This window comes from Eptatretus burgeri, chromosome 6, assembly GCF_056783735.1.
Source record: "Eptatretus burgeri isolate ZD-2024b chromosome 6, Ebu_testis_v1, whole genome shotgun sequence".
Taxonomy (NCBI): Eukaryota; Metazoa; Chordata; class Myxini; order Myxiniformes; family Myxinidae; genus Eptatretus; species Eptatretus burgeri.
This window is the reverse complement of record NC_140966.1, coordinates 106,427,245-106,440,608: the sequence shown is the minus strand read 5'-3', so window position 1 is coordinate 106,440,608 and position 13,364 is coordinate 106,427,245. Positions and strand designations below refer to the sequence as shown.

General features: G+C 49.0%; 1 protein-coding gene across 1 annotated transcript in view; it reads left to right on the top strand.

Moving 5' to 3' along the window:
* The first annotated feature begins 201 nt into the window (after window positions 1-201).
* LOC147025539 (uncharacterized) overlaps window positions 202-13,364 on the top strand; it is a 70,948-nt gene continuing 57,785 nt past the window's right edge. The window contains 3 exon segments of the mRNA XM_085886576.1: window positions 202-244; window positions 247-315; window positions 869-985. Coding sequence (XP_085742702.1) covers window positions 217-244; window positions 247-315; window positions 869-985 — 214 coding nt within the window. The 5' untranslated portion in view covers window positions 202-216.

The window sequence follows — 13,364 nt, the reverse complement described above, 5'->3', positions numbered from 1 at the left end:
GCCAGGGTTCAGCCAAAGGTCTGTTTATCAGTGAGAGCGCAAGCTCTGCATTCCGCTTGTGATCCATGCCAGGTTGGAATGAGGATGAGAGACAATAATTAATGACAATGGATGCAAATTTCCTCTATTCTCGGAAAACCTTGAGGGTGATTGGGCCGTTCTGATGATTCACTCATTTGACATCCTATGGTGTGCACATTTCACTCCAAAAGCGACATGGTGCATGGCCAGCCAAGGACATGGAACAAGCTGGGCTCTTTTTTTGCGTCTGTCTCGGTGTCTCCATATTTGCTGGTGTTGTCTCATTTGAAACAGGTGAGGAAACTTGTGCTTTATTTTTTGTTATGAATGAACAAAGAAGAGAAAGTGTGAAAGAATTGAAGGAGAGGGAAAAAAGAATATATTTGTACAGAAACAAAAAGGAAGAGAGAGAGAGAGACAGAGACAGAGACAGAGACAGAGACAGAGACAGAGACAGAGAGAGAGAGAGAGAGAGGGAAAGAGAGAGAGAGAGAGAGAGAGAGAGAGAGAGAGAGAGAGAGAGAGAGAGAGAGAGAGAGAGAGAGAGAGAGAGAGAGAGAGAGAGAGAGAGAGAGAGAGAGAGAGAGAGAGAGACACAGAGAGAGAGAGAGAGAGAGAGAGAGAGAGAGAGAGAGAGAGAGAGAGAGAGAGAGAGAGAGAGAGAGAGAGAGAGAGAGAGAGAGAGAGAGAGAGAGAGAGAGAGATATATATATATATATATATATATATATATATATATATATATATATATATATATATATATATATATATATATATATATGGATGGAGATGTTGCTGTTTTGGACAATTATGAATATTTGATGATTCCATGTTGTTGTGTTCTCAGAGTCATGTGAAGGCCGCTGCTCAAAGGTATTCATGCGTGGACTGCCATGTTCCTGTGATCCTCATTGCCTGCAGTTTGACCAGTGCTGTTCTGATTACATCGATCAGTGCACCTCACGTATGGACCTGCACGTAGCGGAGACCACCTAACCAATCACTGCATTTCACAACTCTGCACCGTCGGACTTCATTTTCACAGCACGAGACTTGGATTCTCTGTGTAACCCACAAATGGGACTCCATTGGAATATAGTGTTTTAGTGAACCCCAATTAACTCGTACAATAGTTTTGAGTTATAACACATATTGATATCGATCCGGTTGTTGGAAACCAATATGGCACATCACACCTAATCTCAGTCCACAACACACAAAGTGATTACCTGCAAAATCTTTATTTGACACTGAAGGAATCCAGAGCCTTGGGTGACATATCATAAGGAATGTCAAGTCATTTGACACTTTAATTGTGGTTGTAATAACGAGGGGAAGTTGTCTGGTGTTCTTATTTGAATGATTGATACATTGTCTACTAACGTTCTTTAAATCAATGTAAAAGTGCACTAATATTTCCGACTCGAGCTTCTCTTTGAGTTTTATGTATTTACAAGACGACCCGTGAACCCGTTCGGTTTCCGTTGTGACAGCGGTTGATGAAAAAAAAAAAAGACGAAATTTTAATATTAATTTAGTGGTCAAACTTTCACTTGAAGAAAATTTGAGCATTTAGCTCGGAGTCATCATTCGGCCAACTGGATTCTCGATAAAGTAAAATTGATATACCGATCAACACATTCTCCATGGTTTGTCCTTGCGCTTTATGGATCGTCAGACCAAAACTTGACTGAATCGGGAATTGATTTTTTAATAATTTTTTTTCTTGCCCGATTTGAACGAAACTTGATACTGCACATCGCAGGTGAATGGTGAGTAAGGTGGCCCTAAAATTTTTGCACTATCGTGTACCATTTTGGCTGTATTTTGGGAATATACATACATACATATATATATATATATATATGTATATATATATATATATATTCATATATACACACATAAATAAAAAATATACACATACACATATACATATACATATATATATACATTCATATATACATACATATAAGCCTGGTGTTGGCTTAGTGGTTAGGGTGGTGGCTTGGGATCCCAGGGTCCTGAGTTCAAGCCCCGTTGGCTGCTGAATTAACACCAGGGGGTTGACTCAGCCTGTCATCCATCTGAGGTCGGCGAAGTGAGTACCAGTGTACTGGTCCCGGTGTATGCCCCGGTTAGAATAGGTATACCATATCCCTGTGTGTCGTAAGAGGCGACCAGGGTTGGCGTCAGGAAGGGCATCCGCCATAAAAAACATTACCTCAAGAAAAAGCCTAACCACTGCACAGCAGGGAAAAATGGCTGTAAAAACGGTCATTTTATATATACATACATATATACAATATACATATATATACAGGGTGAGTCAAAAGTAGTACCCTATTTTTGTGTTTTTTCGGCTGTCAGATTTTTTCTGGGAAGTCATGTTGTTAATAATTGTCTTGCAGATTATTAATTTTCGTAATTTATTTCTTTTTGATTTTGTTTTGCAGGATATATATGTGTATGTATATATATGTATGCCTGGTGTTGGCTTAATGGTTAGGGTGGTGGGCTTAGGAACCGAGTATCCTGAGTTCAAATCCCACTCGGCTGTTGAATTAATACCAGGTGGGGTTGACTCTGCCTGTCATCCTTCCGAGGTCGGCAAAATGAGTGCCAGCATGCTGGTATCCTGTGTCGGAGTGGCGACCCGTCCAGGATTGTGCCCAATAGCCAAGGAGACTGCTTCGGCAGCACCAACGCTCTGCACAGAGTATGGTCCCAGTGGATGGATATATATGTTTATATATATATATATATATATATATATGTTTATGTTTATATATATATATATATATATATATATATGTATATATATATATATATATATATATATATATATATATATATATATATATATATATATATATATATACTAGCGATACCTGTGCACATGCACGGGATAGCAGTACAACATCGCTGGTAGCACATGACAGACCGTACACGGGAAATGACAAAAATATGCATTGTGCAAAATGCAAGTGGTACTATGGAACGCCAAGACTTCCCAAACATTGTCGGCATGTCCGCTAAGTGCCACAGCAATTTCATAGGGATCTTCTGATGGCGAGCCGAGTTTTTAGTGTGCAAGCTTAGTATTATAATACAGATATACAGATATATATATATATATATATATATATATATATATATATATATATATATATATATATATATATATATATATATATATATATATATACATATACAAGATGAGAGTTTTAGTAATATACGAGATGACCCGTGAATATGTATGTATATATGTATATATATATATATATATATATATATATATATATATATATATATATATATATATATATATATATATTGTTGTGGTTACCAAATTCGCAAACCACCATTCAGGTCCCTTAGGTGAGGTATCTCGGTAAGTGCATGTGTAGTTAGGCCCAAACCCGTTGTCTAGTGGGAATACATGTCATTTATGCGAGCTGCGACTCTTCAGGATAGCCGTTTTTCTTTTACTATCTTTATTTTGGACCAACCGCCATGATTACCACCACAACCACAACATCAACCACCAACCACAACGCCGCTTCACCACAACCGCCACGACCTTCACGTCACACCTCGCAACCATAGCATCGCCACCGTTCTTGCCCCGCTGTGGGTACCGGTGTGGGACTCGGGCAGGGCGCGCGTCGAACAGTGTGTACAAAATCACGGATTTTGTGCTTCAAAAACGGATCAAAAACGACACACGCCCACTTTTTGCCGTCCAATCGGTGAGCGAGGGGCGATTTGGCCCCGCCTCCAGAACGATCGATATATGCAAATTTGTGGATCAAAAAGCCTTCACGCCCACTTTTTCTCGGGCCAATGGGGAGCGAGGTGAAAGGTCAAAGGGAGGGGGTCAAAGGCGAAGCTACGGGGGATAAAAGGACCGTGTTCGTCAGTCAGAGCAGTGTGGAAGTCTGGAGCCCGAAGCCTGCAGTAGCTGGAGAAGCTGAAGAAAGTCGAACGAGGGGAGCCCAAAGAAGAGTCCAGGGTGGAGAGTCCAGAGGCGGAGAGGCGGCAGCGGCGAAGGCAGACGAGGGGGTGCTCGCGACGGTGCCGGGAGCTGCACGCCCGAGGAAGGCCGGCAGCGCGACCTGGCCGAGGTGGAGACGCACACCAGGGATAATAAAGATCCTCTATACCCCGAGCATCAGCAACCCCCTCCTGTTTCCCCCCGCGCTGAGATAGTGCGACCAAGGGGGCCCCTTTTCCCACCCCCTGCCAGGCACTGTCCGCGAGGCCCGCGGAGTGAGGCGCCATCGCCGCTCCGCGTCTCATCACCAGACGGGTAGGCGCGACCCGGTCTCGGCCTCAGGCCCGCCTCATTCTTGAGGGTATTCTTTCCTTGGTTTTGGGTATGTGTTGTCGGCGCCGTCTGTGAAGTAGAATTGTATAAGTGTTGTCGTGTGCTCGGTAGTCGGTATTAGCTCTGCACTGTGTTTTCACTTTTATATTTGCTTTTTGTGTAAATGGAATTGTGTTTTCTTTTTTTTGTGTGCTTTTGGTGGAATTGTATTTGTGTGCTTCCCGTGTGCCGCGAATAAATGTGCTTTATTGTTGAACTGTTCTCCCGCTTCGCTTCGTCTTTTCCCCCATTGAACCCTCATCTTGCTTCACGTAAAGGGTTGGTAGTGGGCTGAATACGCCCGATAATTAATCGAACCGTCGAGGTCGACGATAACACCGCTCGGTTATTCTGATAGTACGGAACGGGTCGCTTAAGTGGCCCGTGTCCGAAGTCGACCTGCGGCGAGGTGCGATCGCCAGGTCTACCCTCCGCGTGGGTACTTAGGTAGGTCGACTTTGGCGAGCAACCCTATCCCACGCGGGGGCTGATTGGCTCGATCGCGGTGAGACCGAAAGGTCCACCCGTGACTGGTTCCCGGCGTTAGTCCGAGAGGGTCACGACTGGATTGTCCGTCCGGTGGGCGACGTGCCGCGATTCGAGTTACGTGGCCGTCAGCACGCCGGCGGGCGCGAAGACCGCAACACTGGTGTCAGGTCGTGCGATACAAATTCATCGCCCTCCTCGCGGCACTGGTATCGGAGAAAGGAAAACGGGCTCTCCTGTCTCCAATTAAATTCACGGGAATCGGTCCAGGGGTGAGAGAAGCGACCCCCGATTCCCTCCAAATTACGAGCGAGCAAATTAACCCTTCACGAGAAGCAAGATGGCGTCTCAAGGCGAGCGGGAGCCGGGGGAATTAGAAATGGATGTACAATGTGTAGGATCCATGGTCCAGGATGGAATCCCCGAGCAGGAAATGTTGATTGTGCAGGAACACGGACTCGCCCAACTGAACCCAGGGCCCGAGGTGGGTGCGGCAGCGGCCGCGGTGTATGACACCTCCCCCCCCCTCTCCACCAAGACCCTTCCCCAACCCCTGCCGAAACGGCTCACTTGAGTGCATCCGACATTGCCCAGCTATTCACCATGCTGGCACAAATGAATGCGGCAATGACAAATGAAATGAAAAACGAAATGAAAGGCAATACACAACAAATAAACGAAAAGATGGATACAAAAATAAACGGAATGGAAGCAAACATGAAGGAAGAAATGAAAAAGTTCCGGGGTGAGACGCAGAACATGGGCCGATGCCTGCAGGCGGGCATGAAGGCCGTGACAAAGGAAATAATAGGTGAGACAAGGGAGGTAAAGGGTGAAGAGTTGGCAGAGACACGGGAGATAGAAAAAATAGAGGAAAGACTACACGAGGAAGACGGGGTAAGTGACGCACACACACACACAGAGGTAGTGGAGGATAATGGGGGTGAGCTGGCGGACTGGGTCGAGACCCAGTGCGAGCACCTGGATGGCCTCCTCCAGGAACAAGGGGAGGGAGTATGCCCCCTTGAGGCGGATCACGACCAGGTGAGTTCGGTCGTGCTTTGCGAGGTTGAGGGGAGGAGTGCTGCGAACGGGTGCACGGAGAGCTTGGGGGGTGTAGAGGCCCCGAAGACCCTTGTGGGGACACGAATCCCCAGTGTGGTTGTCCCTGTGTGTGTGGTGCAAGGTGTGAGTGCGTCCCCGTGTGTGGAAGCGACCCCGTGTGTGAGTGGTGTGGTGGCGATGGTGCCAGAGTGCGTGCTTCCCAGCACGCCGGGTGTGGATGGGGCACCGTGTGTGAGTGAGGCCGTGTGTGTGAGTGAAACGGCCAGTATGAGTGAGGCACCGTGTGTGAGTGGTGTGGTGGCGATGGTGCCAGAGTGCGTGCTTCCCAGCACGCCGGGTGTGGATGAGGCACGGAGTGTGAGTGAGGCACCGCGGGTTAGTGCCCCCGCGTGTGTGGGTGAGGCACCGTGTGTGGAAGAGACCGCGTGTGTGAGTGTCGCCGTGTGTATGAGTGAGGTACCGCGGGTGAGTGCCCCCGCGTGTGTGGATGAGGAACGGAGTGCGAGTGAGGGACCGCGGGTGAGCGCCCCCGCACGCGTGAGTGAACGGCCGTGTGCAAGGTCGCTGTGTGCCAGGGAGACCGTGTGTGTGAGAGAGCGGTATGAGAGGGAGATGTCGGTTGGCATGCGGGAGCACGCAGCCGCGTCTCCCGGTGTGAATGTGATGGAGTGGACTGTGTGCGTCGTAACACGCAGGTATGCGTGTGTGGAATGGCGACGACGGCGACATGGGAGAAACGAAAGCCGAGTAGCGGCTGTAGTTGTTTCGGGGACCGTGCCGGGTTCACCCAGCAGTGAGCACGCGGTCCGTGCTGTGCAACGCACGAGACCACCACGTGCTCGCTTGCGAGAGTGAAGTCCCGGTCCGGAAACGCACGCGGTGGATTTGCCGATCCCGCGGACGGACAAAGTTTAGGCAGGTAAATGGATTTGGACCGGACGGGTTCTCCACGCGATCGTGTGTGTTAAGCTCCAACGGGCAAGGCACATGTGTTCGCGTGGGGAACCCCTCGAGACGTGGGGCTTGTTTTTTTATGCGCCCGGTGACGCCATGGCTGCACGTGGGGTTGGAATCCGGCAGGAGGGGTATCTCTGCCGGATGGTCCCGTCCAAGGAGGGACGAGGAACACGTGCAGCTGCATGACGTCACGGGCAGGTGCAAAGTGCGCGAGCTCTGAGTTGCCGCGCAGGTGCTGCGCATGGAAAAAAAAAAAAAAAAGCAAGCCTCACTTTCGGGTGTACAGGATTCCTGGGCAAGGGGTGAAAGACCCCCTTACCTGGGCACAGGATGAAAACTAGTTAGGGGGAAGGGTTAGCTTAGCTAGACCGACTTCATGGGGCAGGGGTAAGTCCTCATGGAGTCCGTGGAATGGATTAGTTAGAGGGATTGTAGCCAGATTTAGGTTGGGAAAGTGATTTTTGGGACATTTGGAGACAGTGACAGACTTTGGATGTGTAGTGGGGACGTGGTTTAGCTACGTAGTGTTAAATGGAACGTGCTGTAGTTTAAGGGACGACGTGGGAGCACGAGTTAGTTAGGGGGTGCAGTTAGAAGGATGGCAGAGTTCAGCGGTGTGTGTGTTGAAGAGTTGAGAGGTGAGTACATGATGAGCGAGTGAGGCCAGCGGGTCTGTGTGAGTGGAGCGAATGGGGAATGCATGGTGCGATGAGTGATTGGGGGGAGGAGTGACTCCCGCCCAAGGGACCCCGGGGTCAGTGTAGAGTGAGTTAGCTGGGTTAGTCAAATTGTAAAAATGGAGGTCGTTTTGTTGTTGGTGGGAAAGTAGGCTCGAGACCCATTTGGAGGGGTGCAGGAGCCCTGTTGACGGGCTTGGGAGCGTGGCTGCGAAAGGTGAGTATCGCTGAGTGGGTACCCCGGGCACCAGGCTAGTCGGCCGTGGTAGGCCAAGGGCCCATGGGGGGCCGGGATAGAGTAGTGGGCACGGGTGCGCCTGCTTGGTGCGGGGGCCCGGGGCGCCATTAGCCGCGTGGGCAGTGTTGTGGGCACGGGTGACACTCGGAAAGGGGCCCGGGAGGCCGGCCTGCCACGTGTGCGTTTCAGGGGAGGTGCCATGGGGGGCACTCCCCGGTGTTAGGGAGCTGGTAGGCTCGGAGGCAGTGTAGTGCCCGGGGGTGCCATAGCGGGAGATTCGGCAGAGGGTCGTGCCTGCCAAAGGGAGCCACGTGTCCTAGCCAGGAGACCGTGTGAGGGCACGGAGAGAAAATTGGGGGGCGAGGCCCGAAATTGTAAGGACACCAACACAGGCGACGGGAATCTGGGTTGTTAGAACCAATAGTTTAAGCGAGAGGCGCTTGTTGAAAGCCCCGGGGTAGTTTAACAGTTAAATGGTTAGGGTAGATTAGGAGATGTACCCCTCCGCACCATCCATCCCCTCGCTGTCGTTGTGGGCCGCTGGACCCACTTTGGTTATAGATCGCCGAACTCTGGGGAGGCCATTCTGAGGCTTCGTTGGGCCTCGACACAGGACGTTAGCTCTCCCTTATTCCCCTCCGGGAAGGGAACGTAGGGGTTGGGAGTAGGCTAGGTGACAGGATAGGTTAGCCGAACAAGGACGATAAAGGGGGTTAGGGGACGATTTATAGAGGGGGAGTAAAAATAAAAACAACAGAAAAAAATTAAGTTGGGGCTAAATTGGGGTTTGACAAATTAAGGGAGTGGGTATGTACAGTGACAGGCAAAGGCGATAGGTGGGAGGGAGACAGGTAGGTAGGTCCGAGCCCGCCTTCCAAGTGGCCAGCACCACCGCACTCCCTCCACCAACCTCCATTGAACGGCAAAGGCTGGCCAACTTCATCGGCTGGCCGTGTTTTGCTTCAAGGCGGAGGCCGGCCAACTTCATCGGCAGCTGTGTGCTGCAAGGCCTGTGCCGGCCGGATCATCTGCAGCTGTGGTACTTCAAGGCCTGTGCCGGCTAGTTCATCTGCCGGCTGTGTTTGCCTGCAGCGGCCTTCTTCTGCGGGCTGTGTTTGCCTGCTGCCTTTGCCATGCCCACTGCCCATGTTCACCAGCCCCATTCAATTTTTGCTTTGCCCCCCCACCCCCTGTTCATTGCCATGTGCGCCAGGATCGTAAAAGCAACAGTTTGCAAGCTGCGAGAACTGCCCCGTTGGCAGCTACAACACGGGCCTGCAGTGGCGGCCCGTGCACCGTGTTTGTGTCCATCCATCCATCCATCCATTCGTTGTGCTCATTGCGTGTGCCACTTGAGCTGGCACGGAGACTGCGTTGTGCAGCCCATGCACCGTTGTGGTTCACTGCGTTCAGTTCAAAAGGGAAGGCCTTGGACTACGTGTGAGCAGCCAGCCACGTTCCCTGTCACCTGCATTGTTTGAGCCAGAGACTGCATGCGGGCAGCCTGGCTCCCTGCTAACTGCTTTTCTTTTGCAGAGTTCAGTGATCCTGGGCCATGGTTTAGTGTAAAATTTGTAAGTTAAGGTTAAGATGTACTGTAAATATGAGTGCGCCCCCGGCATGTTTGTCTTAGCGCCGGCAATTTTATTTAAGTCGTCCGTGTGAGTGAGTTTGTTTAGATAGTTACGCAGCCCTCAGGTTATTTATTTTGGGGACACGAATACCATGAATGTCGCACTCAGGGATCCGTAGGTAAAATGTACTAGGGGAAAACTACACATGATGGCACACGAAAATTTGACGACTCGGGACGAGTCTGTAAAAAGGGGAGGGGGTAGTGTTGTGGTTACCAAATTCGCAAACCACCATTCAGGTCCCTTAGGTGAGGTATCTCGGTAAGTGCATGTGTAGTTAGGCCCAAACCCGTTGTCTAGTGGGAATACATGTCATTTATGCGAGCTGCGACTCTTCAGGATAGCCGTTTTTCTTTTACTATCTTTATTTTGGACCAACCGCCATGATTACCACCACAACCACAACATCAACCACCAACCACAACGCCGCTTCACCACAACCGCCACGACCTTCACGTCACACCTCGCAACCATAGCATCGCCACCGTTCTTGCCCCGCTGTGGGTACCGGTGTGGGACTCGGGCAGGGCGCGCGTCGAACAGCGTGTACAAAATCACGGATTTTGTGCTTCAAAAACGGATCAAAAACGACACACGCCCACTTTTTGCCGTCCAATCGGTGAGCGAGGGGCGATTTGGCCCCGCCTCCAGAACGATCGATATATGCAAATTTGTGGATCAAAAAGCCTTCACGCCCACTTTTTCTCGGGCCAATGGGGAGCGAGGTGAAAGGTCAAAGGGAGGGGGTCAAAGGCGAAGCTACGGGGGGATAAAAGGACCGTGTTCGTCAGTCAGAGCTGTGTGGAAGTCTGGAGCCCGAAGCCTGCAGTAGCTGGAGAAGCTGAAGAAAGTCGAACGAGGGGAGCCCAAAGAAGAGTCCAGGGTGGAGAGTCCAGAGGCGGAGAGGCGGCAGCGGCGAAGGCAGACGAGGGGGTGCTCGCGTCGGTGCCGGGAGCTGCACGCCCGAGGAAGGCCGGCAGCGCAACCTGGCCGAGGTGGAGACGCACACCAGGGATAATAAAGATCCTCTATACCCCGAGCATCAGCAACCCCCTCCTGTTTCCCCCCGCGCTGAGATAGTGCGACCAAGGGGGCCCCTTTTCCCACCCCCTGCCAGGCACTGTCCGCGAGGCCCGCGGAGTGAGGCGCCATCGCCGCTCCGCGTCTCATCACCAGACGGGTAGGCGCGACCCGGTCTCGGCCTCAGGCCCGCCTCATTCTTGAGGGTATTCTTTCCTTGGTTTTGGGTATGTGTTGTCGGCGCCGTCTGTGAAGTAGAATTGTATAAGTGTTGCCGTGTGCTCGGTAGTCGGTATTAGCTCTGCACTGTGTTTTCACTTTTATATTTGCTTTTTGTGTAAATGGAATTGTGTTTTCTTTTTTTTGTGTGCTTTTGGTGGAATTGTATTTGTGTGCTTCCCGTGTGCCGCGAATAAATGTGCTTTATTGTTGAACTGTTCTCCCGCTTCGCTTCGTCTTTTCCCCCATTGAACCCTTATCTTGCTTCACGTAAAGGGTTGGTAGTGGGCTGAATACGCCCGATAATTAATCGAACCGTCGAGGTCGACGATAACACCGCTCGGTTATTCTGATAGTACGGAACGGGTCGCTTCAGTGGCCCGTGTCCGAAGTCGACCTGCGGCGAGGTGCGATCACCCGGTCTACCCTCCGCGTGGGTACTTAGGTAGGTCGAATTTGGCGAGCAACCCTATCCCACGCGGGGGCTGATTGGCTCGATCGCGGTGAGACCGAAAGGTCCACCCGTGACTGGTTCCCGGCGTTAGTCCGAGAGGGTCACGACTGGATTGTCCGTCCGGTGGGCGACGTGCCGCGATTCGAGTTACGTGGCCGTCAGCACGCCGGCGGGCGCGAAGACCGCAACAATATATATATATATATATATATATATATATATATATATATATATATATATATATATATATATATATATATATATATATATATATATCTTCTTCTTTCGGCTGCTCCCGTTTGGGGTCGCCACAGCGGATCATCCGTATGATCCGCATAGTGATTTGGCACATGTTTTACGCCGGATGCCCTTCCTGACGCAACCCTGGTCGCCTCTTACGACACAGGGACATGGTACACCTATTTTAACCGGGGAATACACTGGCCCAGTATACTGGTACTCATTTCGCCGACCTCAGAAGGATGACAGGCTGAGTCAACCCCCTGGTGTATTAATTCAGTGGCCCAACGGGGCTTGAACTCAGGACCTCTTGGATCCCAAGCCGCTGCCCTAACCACTGCGCCAACACCAGTATATGTATGCATATATATATATATATATATATATATATATATATATATATATATATATATATATATATATATATATATATATATATATATATATATATATATTTATTTATATATATATATATATATATATATATATATGGGGGTTGACTCAGCCTGTCAACCCCCCCCCCCCGTGTTGTGCTTCGCTGTGCCTCCGTCCCTCCACCATTGCGCCCTGCCCCTCCTACATGTGCTATAATCTCCGAGGATTAACGTGTCCACCTCCTATTAATAAGGAACCGCTCGACCGTCCGGGGCTGGCGGTGTTAACCACCAGTCATCACCTATATGCCTGGTGTTGGCTAAATGGTTTGGGTGGTAGGCTTGGGATCCTTGGATGATGAGTTCAAATCCCTTTTCGCTGTTGAATTAATACCAGGCAGGGTTAACTCTGCCTGTCATCCTTCCGAGGTCGGCAAAATGAGTGCCAGCATGCTGGTATCCTGTGTCACATTGGCGACCCATCCAGGATTGTGCCCAATAGCCAAGGAGACTGCTTTGGCAGCACCAACGCTCTGCACAGAGTATCGTCCCAATGTATGGATGGACCACAATTTGGATGGGGGGGGGGGTTAACCTGGCCGTCACCCCCCACAACAATATACATGAAATGTACCAGAGTAGATGATGATCGGGAGGTAACAGGACTTTGTAAACACCATGTACAACGATCTAAATTTGTGAAAGTCATCTCAAACTATTTGAATTTGTGAAAACTACCAAAATCTATCTGGTTTGGTGAAAGTTATCTAAAACTACCTGAATTTATGAAAGTTTTATCAAAAATGATATAGGTTTGTGAAAGTTTTCATTCAAAACGATCTAAATTTGTGAAAGTTACTGAAAACGATCTAAATTTGTGAAATTATCTGAAGCGATGTAAATGTGTGAGAGTTATCGAAATCTATCTGGATTTGTGTAAGTTTTCTGAAATAATGTGAATTTGTGAGAGTTACATAAGCCTATCTGAATTTGTGAAAGTTTTATCTACTGTAGAACGATGCAAGTTTGTAAGTTTCCGAAAAATATGTAAATTTATGAGTTACCTAAAACGATGTAAATTTAAAAGTTTTATCTCAAACTATTTGAATTTGTGAGTTACCTAAACCTGTACACGATGAGAATTACAGCAATAGTTTCTTATTTAAACAGTACTGCAGCTAAATACTTTATATATTCAAGAGTAATTATTTGTGAAAGTTTTATCGAAGACGATCTGGATTGGTGAAAGTTATCTGAAACAATCGAAATTTTTAAAAGTGATATTAAACTATTTGTGTTGAGCACACGATGCAGACCCCATTTGGGGGGAGGGGGGGGAGATTTTTTTGTTATGTGCAAAATTATAGATTAAAACAACATGTTTTATTAGCAGGAACATTACAATTGTTCCTCTTTGAAAATGTTTGATATCAATGTCCTCGTCTCACAAAGGGACCGTTAATGCTGCAGGAAGAAGCAATGAGGAATTGACATGAAAAAAATTCTATATGTGCTTGGGCAAGTGAGTGGAGTGGGGATGGGGAATGATGGGGGGGGAGTTCGTTTGAACCCTACAAACCCCTCCTCCTTACCCAAACGGTGAGCTTGTGTAG